General features: G+C 43.7%; 1 protein-coding gene across 1 annotated transcript in view; it reads right to left on the bottom strand.

The window, feature by feature from the left end:
- Nucleotides 1-16,566, bottom strand: part of CEP41 (centrosomal protein 41) — a 1,035,505-nt gene that overhangs the window by 992,390 nt on the left and 26,549 nt on the right. Inside the window, exon 2 of the mRNA XM_044088672.1 lies at nt 15,444-15,505. Within this exon, the coding sequence (XP_043944607.1) occupies nt 15,444-15,505 (62 nt within the window). The remainder of the gene's footprint in view (nt 1-15,443; nt 15,506-16,566) is intronic.

Here is a 16,566-nt window from a genome sequence, read left to right as displayed (position 1 = left end):
CAACACAACTAAACGCTGCCAAATTGTGGTATTATCATAAAAATGTTTAAAAATGCATTCAGAATTCTTTTGCAACAGACAGAAGTTAAAGAATTTCCAGTACAGAAAGTCTAAAACACCAAAGCAACCAGTGTGTCTAACTTGCGTTACAAATTAGTTCCACACATCACATTAAACTGCCATAAAATAATGTTAAATAGTAATTTAAATTATATTTTCTTGTCAGAAAAATCTACGCAGTACATTCAAATAATTTAATAAGCAGTAAAACTGCAACCTCATATTAAAAAGAAAAAACACACAGCAGAATCATGCATATAGTAAATAATGTATGAATGCTAAAAAATCCAAGTTCTACAGTATTTTCCTGTCAAATGATGACAATAAAACAGAACAAAAGTAAAGACTTCTGACTGCATGATACAGCCCCTAGTGCATAACAGCTCGCGCAAGCACACACACTGCATATCTGAGAGAAACACTGAAAGTCTCCACAGCAACAGTAAAAACAAGCATTTGTCAGATGTAGATGCCAATTAAAAATCGCTACAAGCAGAAATTCCCACAGGAATTACTGTAAACACTGGCAAAAATATTAAAATGTAGGAGGGTGGGATGTCGTGAATGAAAGATCAGCAACACAGATGGAATATTATGGTAAGAACATAACTTCTTTATCTGATGTTGTTAATCTTCATTCATTCATGGTGGATGGGACAGAGTCTCTAGTTACTTTAAGTCCTGGGAGGTCCTATGGAAGGATATTCTTGAGCACGATTGAGCCAAAGGATGCTCTTCCCCTGGAGATCATATCCAATTTGTAATGAGTAATAAAGGTATGAGGGGTAATGCCATCCATAGAGGATCTTGAGTGAAAGGCCACTGAAGTGGACATCGATCTGGTGGAGTGAGCCTTGACTTTAGCTGATAGATATATTTTTTCAGTTGATATATTTTTTCAGTTGATGAACAAAGATAATGCAATCTATCTCTCAACCATTTTGATAAAGTGGTTTGGAAACTGGTTTGTCTAATCTTGGACCTGAAAAAGACAGGAAGAGATGATACGGCACTCTTGTCATAGATAGTATCCCAAAAGGCAACCCCCCATTTCTCGGTCACCCACGTCCCCCGGAATCTTTTTTTAAAGTTTTTCGTCTACCCTTCTAGCATGTCGAGGGATCAGTTGCTAGTGTCCTCTCCTGCTCAGCTGGTGAACCTGGGAATATTGAGGCAATGTTTCAATTGCCTCATGTACACAGACAACCCTCTCTCCTCCTCCCAAAAAACACAAATACATGCGAGAGATGCAACTATACGGCCAAACTGGAGGCTGAGCTCTCTCAACATAGGACTGGCAAGACCAGTCAGGAGGAGAAGGTTACCACACACACTATAGACCCAGTCTCACATAGTACCATTACAACCTCAAATCATACACATAAACACACAAAGACATACTCGGAGGCTCTGATCAAAAATCTACCAAAACAGCAGAGGCCACCAAAGCAGACACCCAAACAACCACCACCTCAGAACACAACACCCGCAACACATAGACCTCACAGTCAGAGTGTCAAACAGTCACAGCCCTTAAGGCCAAACACAATGCCAGACACACTAGTCATTGGTGACTCCATAGTCAGACACACTGATGTCCCGCTCACCAGACTGAGTAAGGAGAAGGTCACAGTAAGCTGCCTGTCGGGCGCTAGAATCCGCCACATAACACAAGCACTCAGGTCTCTCAACAGCAGGTACAAATATGACTCCGTCATTGTCCACGCTGGTGTAAGAGACCTGAGATGTACCTCCTTGGACTACATGAAAAGAGACATTGAGGAGCTCTCTGATTATGTAGCCCAGGCAGGTATGACCCTGACCTTGAGCAGTATCCTACCTTCACCAAGAATGATGCCACAATACAGAGATAAGATGATCAGCTTTAACAATTGGCTTAAACACTGGTGTCATTCAAAGGGGATCCAGTATCTGTCTGCCTGGGATGACATGCTGGACAAGCCACGCTGCTTCGCAAGGGACGGCTTGCACCTGTCACCCCTGGGATTCAGGATATTGGCAAAGGCTCTTGCCACCCCCATAGTGCCTTTTTTAGGCAAGGCTCAAATTCTAAACCTACCACCCTAGAACACAAAAAGGAAAAAACTAAGGGTAATGCTGCTCAATGCCAGAAGTCTAAATCTCAAAATGCACGCACTCAAGGCCCTTCTCAGTATGGAGAACATCGATGTCTGTGCTGTGACAGAAACCTGGTTCAAGGCTCCTGAGAGCACCCCAGCGCTATCAGGTTTTACCTCATATCATGCGTTCCGGCCCCAAAATCCGGACAATACCAAGAAAGGAGGGGGGGTATCCATATTCATCAAGGACACCCACACCTCAAGACTGGTGGCAACGCACGATGCATCGGAGACCATCCAGGTGCAATTAACCATAGGCAAGACTGCTCTGCAAATTGTAGCATGTTACAGGCCACCCTCACAAACTCAGGAAACTCACATGGCCTTCCTGAAAACACTAGAGGGGATAAATGTATCACCAAACACCATCATACTAGGTGACTTCAATTACCCTAATATAGACTGGGAACACTACTCAAGCCCAAACACCCTAGCCCAAAAGTTCCTGGAATTCATAAACTCAAATGCCATGGAACAACTAGTCACCATCCCCACAAGAGGAGATAACATACTTGATCTCATCATCACGAACATGGGAGCACAATGTTCAACACCGAAGTATACCCCTCACTGGTGAGATCAGATCACAAACTAATCTCGCTGGAGGTCCTCATCCCACCCCACCTGAAATAAAAAAGACCACAGTAAAGAACTTCTCAAAAGCCGACTTCACACTTCTAAAGACTAGTGTGGTCTCCTTTCAGGCCCCCGAGCCGGCGCAAAACAATACTCAAGCCGCTGAATCACTTACAAACGCCTTCTACCAGCACCTGCAGGACTGCATGGATAAGGCAATCCCAAGCAAAACAAAGACTCTTTGTACCAAAGGCAAGCGTCCAGTCTGGTGGACCCCAGCCATAAACAAACTCTACAACAAAAGGAGGAAGCTACTACAAGATAGAGCAAAATCCTTAAAAGGTAAGACACCCTTGATCACTATAAGTAAAAAACTAAGAGCTCTCATAAAATCATCCAAAGCAAATTTCGAGAGAAAAATAGCTAAAGACTCAAAAGACAATCATAAGGCCTTCTTTAGCTATGTTAGAAACCTAGGAGGAAACTCCCAGATATGCTCAGAACTAGTTCAAAATGATGTGAAGATTACTGATCCTACAGACATTGCCAACATACTGGCTGACAGGTTCAGTGCAAACTTCTCCCAAAAGGAGAGATATCTATACAAAATGAGTGCAGCGCCACAACCATCACCAACGAGCAAGTGAGAACTGCTCTCTCCAAAGCACAAAACACAGCATCCATGGGACCCGATGGTGTCCCCGGCTGTGTGCTCCACGAACTCAATGAGGAATTAAACCCACAGCTACGACAGCTGTTTAATCAAAGTCTTACCTCTGGATACGCACCCAGGAGTGGCGCACTGCAACTGTGGTCCCACTTCACAAAGGCGGTGCCTCCACAGACCCTGGAAATTACCGCCCATTAGCTTGACAAGCCTTATCTGCAAAGCCATGGAGAGGATCATAATGGACCTCATAAATAAAGACATAGGGAATTTGCAGACTTTGGATCCAACCCAGTTTGGCTTTGTCAAAGGCAGATCATGCCTTTTAAACTTGGTTGACTTTTTGAAACAGTCACCAAAGCCATTGATGAGGGAAAGGCAGTCCATACAGCCTACCTCGATCTGGCTAAGGCCTTCGATACAATACCCCACTCGGGTATCACTGAAAAACTCATCAGCTTAAATGTTAACCCATACATCACAAGATGGGTTGCAAACTGGCTGAGTGACAGAACCCACAGGGTCAGAGTTGCTGGCGCCATGTCAGACTCAAAGCCTGTCACAAGTGGTGTCCCACAGGGCTCAGTCCTGGGCCCACTCTTGTTTGGCATCTACTTTTCAGTACAAGCAAACACAGGAGGGTTATGGCTGACAAAGTTTGCAGATGACTGCAAACTGGGCCATAGTAGAAAACACATCTGACACAGATATCCTTCAGAAGGGTCTCACAGAAATGGATAACTGGTGCCAGAGCCACGGCCTAAAGTTAAATGCCAAAAAATGCATAGTCATACCCTTCGGGAAAAACAAGGTTACCCCTAGCTACCAAATAGGTGGCAATCCACTGAGCACAGAAGAAGTTATCAGGGACCTGGGGACCCAGGTTGATAGTAGTCTGTCATTCGGCACCCATGTAGCTAAAGTAGTTAGGAAGTCCTTCTACATTGCCCACCTTATCATGAAGGGATTCTCATCTAGATCAAGGGAGGTCATAGTCTCCCTTTACTCATCACTCATCAGACCAATGATTGAGTACAATGCCCCATTGCGAATGTATCTGACCCGACACTTGCAGCAGCTGGAGAGGACACAAAAGTTCCTCACCAAAAGGATAAAGGGTCTCAAAATCTGTCCTATGCTGCCCGACTGAAAGAACTCCAGCTCTATTCAGTCGCCACCGCTTGCTCAGAGGTGACCTTTGCCTAACATACAAGGCCATGTCAAACCCAGATTTGATGAATATGCTTCACCTCAAATAATCTAGATCCATCAGAGCCACAAGGGCGGGAGACTTAAACCTCGACACGGCTATTAATAGGACGTGCTGGAGGGATAGTTTCATCACCCAAAGACTCCCTATGCTGTGGAACAAAATCCCGGTACATGTGAGGCAGAGCACCTCGCTGGCCTTGTTCAAGAGAAATCTTGACCAATGGATGGGAGATCGCAGATATACCCCAGGAATTACCTCAGTGTCACTGCTCGACAGAGGCACAGCAAAATAATGGGTATAGTTCCCCATACTAAAGGGGTGGCGTAAGCCACAAAACGATGGGCTAGGCTTATAAATGCCCTCGGGCAGATAGCCTAGTATGAACCTATGAACCTATGAACCTATTTCAATTTTCTAAATGATTTAGTACTAAGTAAAAATGTAATCGTCTATGGACGTCTAGCAAGTGAAAATAGTGTTCTCCTTTGTTGGAGAAATTTGGAAAGAAAACTGGCAAGTCAATGGAATGGTTTAAGATTTGATTCTGAGACAACTTTGGGTAGAAAGGAGGGGTTAGTCCAGTGATCATCTCTCTCTGTGAAAAATGACGTATGGGCATTTTTGCACACAAGGCCTGTAACTCTGATATCCTCCTGGTTGATGTGATGGCTATCATGAATAAGATTTTCCAAGACAAAAACTTTACGTCACAGGTGGCTGATGGCTCAAAGGGTTGTCGAATTAAAGCTTACAGGACTAATGTCACTTTCCAAGGTTCAGCAGGATATTTAAGTGGTGGTGTCAGATGCATTACTCCCTTGAAGAAGGTTTTGCACAGATGGTGAAATACGAAGGAAAATTCATTAAAGCCATTGTGAAAATTGGAAATAGCTGCTAAATGGACTGATAATAGAAGCTGAGGCTCCTAAATGGAGTAATGTTGACAAGTATTCTAAGATTTTATGAAATCGGGGCTGAGAAGGAATCTAGTTTTTGTTCTTGAGCCCAGATCATAAATCTGTTCCATTTACTATAATAAAGTTTCCTGGTGGATGGTTTATGGGAGGCCAGAAGTATCTTTTGCACTGGGGAAGATGGGTTACTCTGTCTGCCAACTACTGGAAGTGGAGAAACCAAATGGTCAGCTTGAGACAGGGTAGGTCGGGATGGACCAGCACCTGTGGATGAGACAACAGTCCTGGGGTTGGATCCAGAGTCCATGGGAGTGAACTAGGTGAGACCACAGAAAGGGGAACCAGACATGATGGGGCCAATAGGGTGCAATGAAGATCACTTTGCTTCTCAACCGTTGCGCTTTCTTCAAAAACTGTGGTATTAGGGGAAAAGGAGGGAAGGCATAAAGTAGACCCAGGGGTCAATCATATATCAGAGCATCTTTCGATGACTGCCCCTGAGGGGGGGAGGATCAGGGCAAGTAGCTGCTGCATTTGTGCTTCGAGGGAGAGGCAAAGAGATCGCAGCAAGGCTGGCTCCAATGACGAAAGATTTCTGTCGCTATTATGGGATTGACAGACCACTCAAGAGGCATAAGTAAGTTTCTGCTCAGTTTGTCTGCAATCACGTTGGAACTCCCGGGAATGTGCGTTGCCATCAGAAAACGGTTGATATCTACTACCCATTGCCACACCCTCAGGGCTTCCTGACATAACAGGTAAGATCTGGTTCCTCCTTTTTTGTTGATGTTCCAGACCACTGACATTGTCTGACTGGATAGCAACTGTCCCTGATGGAAGGGCAGATTGGAATGCTTGCAACGCTAGAAATGCTGCCCTCAGTTCTAGGACACTGATGTGCAGACTGGCCTCTAAGGGGCATCAAGTGCCTTGGACTGGTTTTCCCCTGAAAATACCCCCCACCCCACCAGGGATGCGTCTGTGGTCACTATGGCCTTGGGGTGAAAAGGGGTGACTCCATAACTCCATTTCTAGCTTCATCCACCAATTCAGATCTTGCTTGCAGCGATTCATTATGCGGATCGGGTGTGACATAGGATGTGTTAATAGGGACCACTGTGATGCTAGGAGCCACTGTAGCAATCTCATGTGTAGTCTTGCTAGAGGAACTAGAGAGATCATTACCGCCATTGATCCCAGTAGTTAAAGGACTAAACGAGCTGGGACTTGGTCCTGAGAGAGTATCACCCAGAGCTGGGATCTTAGCCTGTGAAATGGAAGGGTGACCAGGCAAGATGTTGTGTCAAATGTTGCTCCTATGAATTCTAGGCCTCGAGTAGGCACTAGTTTTGATTTCTCTGTTTACTGAGATCCCTAAGGAGGTTGCTAGGTATAGCATGTATTGTACAGTGAGAATCAGTAGATGCTTGGTGGGAGCATTAAGAAGCCAATCGTCTAGATATGAAAACACTCAATCCCTGCAGTCTCAGGTAAGCCATTACCACTGCCATACATTTGTTGAACACTCTGGAGGCTGTGGAGAGATCAAAGGGCAGTGCTCGAAACTTGTAGTTATTGGGTCCCAACCAGAAGTGGCGATATTTCCTGGAGTGTTTGTCCATTTTTATATGGTAATACGCATCCTGGAGATCTATCAAGTAAATCCAGTCGTCTTTCTCCAGAAACAGGAGGATAAACTGAACCGTGACCATCCGGAATTTGGTTTGTTGGATAATCTTGTTCAGGATGCTGAGGTCCAAAGCTGGCCTCCAGTCCCCTGACTTTTTTGCACTAAAATAACCTTGAGTAAAATCCACATTCGATCTGGATCTGGTGGGACTGTTTGGATGACTCTTCGAAGCAGCTTTCAAATGTCTTGTGCTGCTATGTCCCTCTAACTGGGTGGAATGTCGGGGATCCACCTTTGTGGCCTCGGGTAAATATCGGAGGGGATGTGATAACCTCTGGTAATTATTGTTTGCACCCAGGAAAATGTCGTTATGGAATGCCATGCTAAATGGTGCAGATAATGCTCTGACTACTTCCAGAGGTAAGCAATCGGGCTGCACTTAAGGAGCGCCGGTAGGGTTGCCCAGAAAAGGAATCTCTGAACCCCTCCCTGGTTACGCGGACCCCCACCACCTCGGGGGGGGGGGTCTTCCTGATGAGATCCCCCCCTCTACCCCAGGCGGAAAACTCGCCACGTGCGTCACGGAAAGTCCCCTGGAATTTCTTGAACCACGTTTCCACTTCTCTGACTACAATAGGATCGTTGAGGAGTGGAAAAATGTACGGCCACAGCAGATAGGGTCTTGCCATCTTTTTCACACCTGGCTAGTGTGTCTTTGACCTTTAGACTGAAAAGAGAGGAGGCATCAAGGGGAGCACTGATGAAGGAAGACTTGAAAGAGTCCACAAAATCACACAGGCACATCCAGGCTTGACATCTCATGACAACGCCTGTACCCGCAGCTCTGGCTGACCCTTCGGTTGTATGAGAAATCAATTGGATAGACGAGTTAGATATGGATTCCAGGGTAGCAAGTTGAGAGGCAACTTTGTCACATACCTCATCAGACACAGCTCCTGCCAAAGTTCCTGAGAGTTCTGTGAGCAGGTCTCTCTGGAGACAGGTAAAGTGTACCAAGTAGTTCAAAGACTATATGACAAAGGTTGATGAGGCATAAACCCACTTCCATAATCTAACGCCTGAGACTCCCTGCTTGGAGGAGACTCTCCTGGAATTCTCTCTTTGTGGCCGCCGCCACCAACACAGCGTCCACTGCCAAGCCTTTGGACAAATGGGGGTGATCCTCTAGAGGGGAGAGTATTTTGTCCAGTCTCTGGGGGACAGGCTCAATGGTGTCAGGAGTCTTCAAGTGCGTTGCACGATGAACTTAACTATCTCATCTGCAGGCAGGGTCACCCAGGAAGTAGAATGTCAAGCACAGAAAGCCTGCAAGAATACAGATTCCTCAGAAGAAAGGTTGGTGGGCTTCCAGCCACCCCTCTAAGTATCTCCAGTATGTCTCCAAAAAGAGACATCTTCAGGGGGCAACCATGAGGACCTTCCTCATCGTAATCTGTATCATCTGTGAGAGATTCTTCATGGGAATCAATGTGCTTCCTCTTGCATATTCTCTTACGGGGTGGCTCTTCAGGGGAGGGCATCTAAAGAGGACTCCAAAGACAGGGTGCCCTGCGGTAGGGTATCTTGCTGCTCCCGTGCTCAATGTCTCAGCATACTGGACTGTGTCAACTGTGGACCAGAAGGCATGTATACATGGCATTCCAGCACCGAAGGGGCCAACTGGGAACCCACTGAGGCATGTGTCCTCTCCATAACCTGAAAAGCAGGCCTGCCTGAAGAGGGGTGGGAGTCCGAAACAGAGAAAGACAACCTCGGAACAGGGGTCACACACCCCACTCAGACGAGCCCACCCCCAGGGAAAGAACCATGACAGGACTCGGAGCTGTCAGAGCAACGGGAACCATAGACTGCACAGTAGAAAAAAAAACATCGGTGCCGAACTACAGGTCATGGTGCCGACAGACCAGTTATGGTCTCGAGGGTGGGTCGGCTCTAACTGAGCCATGGACCACAAGGTAGGCTTTGGAACCATGGTAAGATCTACCAAAGAAGCTGGCACCGGGATAGGCATTGGTATAGAGGGCTCCAAAATCTGCAAGGTTGAAACAGGAATATATATTGGAGTCTGTAGAGAAAAATCCTCGGCTCCAGGTGGGAGGGAAGTTTGGGATGGAGTTGGGATGCCTCTGGCCACTAGGAGCTGATCCACAAGTCTCACTATGTTGAGCTCTGAAAGGCTCCTGGTGGAATGGGTTGACATCCCCAATGGAGACTCAGGTCGATCAAGTTATGGACTTAAAATGCTGTCCAACAAAAGGGTCAACTGATGGAGAATATCTGGTCCTGGGTAGTGTTTGGACCATCGGCACAGTGGTCGAAAGATCTGAAGGTTGTGATGAGGGCAGGGAAGTCACCTGTTTAAATGGAGAGACTATTTTTGTTGCAGAGAGGGTCTGCGGTACCTTGGGGGGAAATGGTCATTATTAGTTCCGTGGACAGAGTTTTAGGCTTCCGGTGCCAAAAATGTATTGAAGTAATTTTTGCAATCTTTGGTTTTGGTTCCGTTTGAACCTGGGCTTTAGTGGTTTTCAATACTAGATGATGAGGAGATGATGGTACTGACTGGCTCCTCCTCCAACTTTTTTAGGAGGGGTTGAGACCTCCGGCTCAGATAAAGCCTCCGAGAAAGGGGCTTTTTAAAAGACCCTTTAGAATTAATTTGTTCTTGCACTCTGCTAAAATGCAGGCACTAAAGCCCTTACAAAGCTCGCACAGAAGTTGAACGTTTAAGTCGGGTGCTTCCAAGCAAAAGACACAGGAGAGAGGGCCACTGGAGTTTGGCATCTTCCTGCCACATTTATCACACTGTTTGAAGCCAGTAGTACTTTTAGCCCACCATTATTACAATATCCAGTCAACAGTCGAGTAGTAATGACAAAACAACTCGGTGGAAAGATATTCTGACATGATAGCTGTACACTCACACACACAAAGGAGATTTTTTTTTTTATATTACCAATGGTAAATTAAAGGAATACCCAAAAGGGTAAAGGGGAGAAGAAGAAGAATACCAACAATGCTATAAAAATTACAAAAAGGTAATGGAAAATGAGGGGCCTGTACCAACGATGGTACTAAGAAATACCAGTGAGGTAAAAGGAAGGAAAGAATTTTTTCACTCACACAAAAGAAAGCTATCACAAAGTATAAATGACTAAAATAAAGAAGTTCTAAATGGTTAGAAAGGCAAATGAATCAATATTAATGACAAAAGTGAAACACTTTGCTTGAGAGCTGTCCTTGACACTATGCGGCAAATGAGATCTGGGAGAGGGGCACTATGGGTAACCTTAGCTCGAGAGTTTTTGGCACAAGCTTGTTATATCGGCAGAGTCAGTTCCAAGGGCGGAACCAAAACCTATCCATCATGAATGAATAAAGATTAACAACATCAGATAATAGGTTATTCATTCTGGACACAGGCTTGAAAAAAAATTAAAAAAAAAAAAATTCCTCAACAGGAGAAAAATGAGGAGTCACTTTCCTCAGGTTCAGAATCTGTGCCATGGATAGAAAACACACTGGCAGACCTGCTCTTGTCCTTATATCATCTGATAAAGGACCCTCCAGAGCTGTGGAACAAGAACCATCTTTAACAGCCGCATCTCTACTTTGTTCCTAAGGATTCAAGCCAGCAATAAACCCCTTGCCAAAATAATTACCCTAAAAAGGGAAATTTGCTAGGCTTAAAATGGCCTGCAAGAGCAGCTAGCCTACTACTTACCTATGAACCTATAAGAAGGAAATGACAGTGTATGGATATTATGCTTCTCACCTAGTTTTCTTGTATGATGGCTTATCCATGATTCTAGGTGAAAAGACAGCCCAGACTAACTGCAGAAAGGAGCAGCCAGGAAAATCTTCAGGGATGCTGAAACTGCCTCTCAGAGATCAAAGGCCTCAAACCATGGTTTTGCAGAACCCCTTGTACCTTGCATGATGGCCATTAAAATGGCCCACCTCTGCCACAATTGCCTCTATCTGAATTTAAATAAAACAGAAAGCACTGTGATTTTTTAAACTAGTTGAAAAATTACCTTTAAGTGATCTCAAAGTGCACTAAAGGCAGACAATCCCTCTCCTCCTTACTCGCTCTACACAAATTATTCCAATGCTGGGTCCAAGGAAAGAGGACCCACTGTGAGGGACATTAACAAAAGACACCTTGAACTTGTCTGCATAATCACATAAATGCAGCCAGGCATGGCATCCCATGGCTATCCCTGCGCATGCTGCTCTAACAGCTCCATCAGCCACCATATGTAGCAGTCGCGTGGCAAGGTTGAAAATGGTCAACACTGTAGCAACTTGCACCATCTCTTTGCTACTGTCTGATGTGCCAGATTTTCTTAAGGAACCTACTGTTTGCTCCGCCAGATCTCACTGGAACCTTGCCATATGCATGAGGTAGTTTACTGCTCAGAAAGCAAATACCCCTGAAAAATAAACTTGCTTCTCTATGCATTCCATAATCCTGGAGTCCTCGACAGGAGGACAGACTGCCAAATTCTCAATGGAATATTCCCATTTGGTGGCAGATAACATACTAATACATTACACCAGAGGGCCTTTAGTCTAGCTTTGTCAGTCCCTGGGCAGCTACAAAAATGTGTCTTGCTTTCTTGCCATACATTTAGACACTGATGGTTCCTGCCATGCCTTCTCCACTCCCAGGTCTACTATGTAGTCGGTGGGTGGGACCCCTCCTGAAGTATAAAAGTGCAGATCTGAATTACTCAAAGAACCACCTTATCTGGGAAAGGTGGATAGTGGGCCAAGTGCTCCTCTGCCTCACTGACTCTTAAGATCTCACCAAATCAGGAGTCCTCAGGAGGACACTGTGGCTAACCTTCTTCTTGTAGGTTGGTTTCTGGCATTCTGTGGGGGAATTCATGTGTCTCCCCTTGCATGTGTGCTTTTGGGAAGGCTCTGAATAAAACATACGTCTCAAACTTATCTGAGCTTGTGAAGTCATATCTGGTCACTTTAATGTTCAACAGAGCTTCAAGGCAGGACAGAGGCAGCAATCAAACTGGACGGATGGGATAACCTAAAATTATGGGTTTTCTAACAGACTGGTATCAGACCGATCTTCCCATATACGTATGCAAAACCCAAACTGGCACCAACACATGTTCATCAAGTTGAGCTCAGGTAGCTTCCTAGGACACCAAGAAGTACAGCCTAATGAACAAGGAGCAATGAAAGGTTAAGAAAAAGTTGCCTGTAAAAATGGGAGAACCTGAACTGATGGTTGTATAAAAGCTTCTTTTACCCGAATAGGAGTTTGAAGTGCCCTTTTGAAATTTCAGAGACATATACATGTTCTCTATGGATTACTCAAGGATCTGCAATATTACTTCTAGCCTGCTACTGGACTAGAACTTATGCAGGTGAGACCAATAGTTAAAGGTACACCAGTATTAATGTCAACAGAACATAGTTAAGTTCAGCTTCATCAGCTTTGCAGCTAACTCTATATAAAAAAAAAAAAAAAAAAATTATTTGAAGATGTTAGAGGATTTGCATTTGTTTCCAGCAGCAATCCCTTTATCCACAAACATTTCATATTTTCTCTTTCTTCACAGCTGACAAAAATGTTCCCTATGCTCGTGAGGCTGCTTTTCAGGTAATCCTTAATGCTTCTCAAACCTGTTTTCAGTACAGCATGAAAACAAAGTTTTATCTCTTCAAAATGTTGCATTATTACATTTCTGACACAAAGTATAGGAAATAATAGCATGTTTAATGTTCAAATAAAATAAGCATGGACTGTGGTTACCCTTTGAGGCTATATCTACTATAAATATTCAGTTCAGAAGGGGAATACACTTTTAAATCACCAGTAGAGGAAAATAATGGTACTTATTTTTGGATGATAAAGAAAGAAATAACTGAAATAATGTAATTCAAAAGAAAAGCATTCAACAACCCATCTGAGTGATTACGGTTCATCAGCGGTAAGGGAAATGGAAGCAGATACACAATGTTGATTTTATGGCAGCCTTGAACCACATGTGCAAATGCCTTTTGAAAGTGTAAGACCAGCATCAGGCATCAAAGAAATTGATGCTGCTGGAAAATATGGTTAGACCCACTCCTCAAGTAATAAAACTCAAAATGGAATGAATTACTGTTTAAATTGATATCACAGAGGCACGCACATGGCTCTTTCATTTTATATCTGGACTGCCTCTAACCACAACAGGCTTCAACCTCGCACCTTAAGGGATGTATGACTACTAACACCCACTTTCTACTGACTATTCCAATATAAACATATGAATCCTGTAGCAATGATAATTACAATGTACAGGAATTGATCAGCTAAAGCAGCAGACGTCTCCATACACAATTCATCTACTGGTATGTTTGACCTCAACTATCAGATGAGTATCTGAAAGTTTGAGAGGGGGTGCCAGCTCCAATGTTATGGGGGCCCCTAAAATCTAATGAATCTTTTAAGAACGAAGCAGGTGTTTAGGGTGTGTGGTGTTAACATGACTGTTTTTGCTACTCTGGGTAACTCAGCTAGCTACAGGGACACAATGGAAATGGGGGGCTGGCTGGAGATTATGGTGAAAGATATGTAGTGGGAGGAGATCTTGCACTCTTAATACTCGTATTCCAATGGATATCAGTCTAAAGTCATGGCCTCATGAAAAGTAAAGACATTTTGCCAAAAAAGTAAAGGATTCCAATAAGTTGCTTTTTTGCCAAGATCAGTGATCGGATAGACAATGAAGAAGGAAGCTGCATCCATTTGGTCTTTAGAGTGAATGGTAAAGTGATGACTCTGCAGATGAAAACTGATAAGGGCAGATTAACTCAAATGAGGCTAGGACTCTAGTGTATTTATTTTTAGGGGTCCTTAGAGCAATGCCACTTTAGGCATTCTAAGTGAGTTTGACAGTGAGAGCCAGAGTGGATAAACACAGTCTGAGTAGAGATCTAGAGAGTATTTGGCTGGTTGTATCTACAAGAAATTAATCAAGGAATATACAGGACTTAAACTGCAACTAAGACAGAGCTAGGAGGTCCAAGACTCTGTCAACAGATTTTTGTGATATGCCTTAGCATTTCAGATGTCAAATACCACAATTCAGTTCTCTCAGATTAAATCTTACAGTTCCATTAAACCCCTAAGAAGGTATCCCCTGGCAAATAAGTAGATCTTATGCTGACCTTAAAACAGGAACCAGGAATAATCAAGGTAAAACATGCACAAATAGTGCCCTGGGGTTACGCAATAATAGTGCCCTGGGGTTACACAAAACTGAAATCTACTATACAACACAGAGATGCAGGGACCCTTCACCACCGAAAAGGAGTTCAAACAACCTCCCACAAAAGGGGCACATTCTGTTAGTTAAGAAAATACTTTTGATAATACACATTTTTCAAAAACGTGGTAAACTGCAGACAAAAATCTGATTTCTGTAATGTGTGTCTCAGCACTTCAGCTGCACAAGATTATCTCGGTTTTCTTCCAAAAGAAAGCAAGCACTTCCATTAATCCATACAGTAAACTTCTGGCAAATCAGTGTTATTTTTTGTTGACCTTCTACATTAAATCACCAAACAGAAATCAGGACTTACTATTAAGGATATGGCAAACATGTAAACAGGGCTACAGAACAGGCACCGCATATTCAAGTTTACATCAACAATGCTAACAGAAATATTAGACTTGAAGAAACTTTAGAAAATTGGAATTCTATCCATCTAGTTTACCCTTCCTATATTTAAAACAGAAAAAAGTACACTTACAAAATAATTAAAGGATTCAGCCACCATCTCTTTCAATACCCATTTTATCCAATTCAGGGCTGCAGGGCGAAAGAGCCTCAGCCTATCCCAGAGGCAGTTCTGGACAAGATGCAAGTCCACTACAGGACAAGCACACAAACATTTCATACTCTTAAGGGCAATGCCAATTCAAATATCTGCACACCACTGTGACATGGGAGGAAAAGAGAAACCACAGTGAACACTCAATGTGGAATCAAGAAGGTTTACGTAAACTCTGTAGAGAATACAGCTAGCTTGAAAACAAACAGGAGAACCAAGCACCATCAGAAAGCAACATCAACTTCCTGCACCCGTGCTGCTCAGCAGCAAATCAATTAACTTCAAAATTCTAAGCACACTTCCTAACTACTCCGTACACTACTAGCTTTTAAGAGATGCTTTAAAAGTCTACCATGTCAAAATTACGTACCAGCTGAGAAAATGTTGAGATTTTAAGCCTCTTGAAAAGTTCATCGTTTCGATATCTGTAATCTAAAAGAAAAAAAAAGAAAAAGAAATACAGTCTCAAATTTGCCACATTTCAGTTTTTTTCTCAAACATCCACAGCAAAGTTGCTTGACATAAAGGTACATCACACAGAATATAAACAAAGTAAACAAATTCTGACAGTTAGAAAAAAATTATTCTTTAAGAATTCTGCACTAACAGCAGTAAAGCTGCTTGTTATAAAGGAGAATTATACAGAACATAGCCAGAGCAAACATATTCCGGCAGTTAGTACAAAGGACTAAGGCTATGACTTATTAATCAGTTGCTTCTTATACCAAGGGCACAGGGTTCAATTTTTTCCATCTGCATTTGTCTATTGTGTGACCTTCAGCAAGTCACTTAACCACACAGTGCTTTGGGGCAACTGGGAATTTGGGATAGGCTCCTTAATGGTCTCCTGGGACTGCATGCTAGTAATGCCCTATAAAAACTACAGTTTTGTACCTACCATAAATGTAGATGTTCGTGTGTTCACCTTGCTGCAGTCATCACACTTGGGTTATCCTGTCGTCAGGCGGTCCCGCAGTCGGCCTGAGTTCCAAAGTCTTGGTCTGGCGTCGGTTGCTGTCACTTCTTCCCTGACGTCAGTGCACCAGGGGTATATAAGAGGCATCAGACGCCATTTTCTTCAGTTTTTCTTGCCCCAGATGTCAGGTGCCCCCCCCATAGGAGGTCATTACATAGTACCAATAATAAACAAACCATACCTCCAGCTATAAGCAAATACACCCCAAAGGTTGTATCAGATATAAAGGCATAGAAAGGTTTCAGTGAGATCAGAGGAGATGGAAGGAGCGTAACCTGGACTGCAGCAGGGTGAACACTCGAACATCAACATTTGTGGTAGGTACAAAACTGTACTATGTTCATCGTGTTACCCTGCTGCAGTCATCACACTTGGGTTGAATCCCAAAGCTAAGGATGGGAGGTGGAATCAAACAGGGTTAGAAAAGGGTAGCAGGCCCTGCAAAACTGCAGTGGCAAAGCCAGTTCTAGTCTTAGAGAATAGTGGTAAGTGATAGTGTTTGGTGAAGGTGTGTACT

The sequence above is a fragment of the Protopterus annectens genome, chromosome 11.part0, assembly GCF_019279795.1.
Source record: "Protopterus annectens isolate FY-2018-M chromosome 11.part0, PAN1.0, whole genome shotgun sequence".
NCBI lineage: Eukaryota > Metazoa > Chordata > Ceratodontiformes > Protopteridae > Protopterus > Protopterus annectens.
The sequence above is the reverse complement of the archived record's forward strand: the minus strand, read 5'-3'. Positions and strand labels throughout refer to the sequence as shown.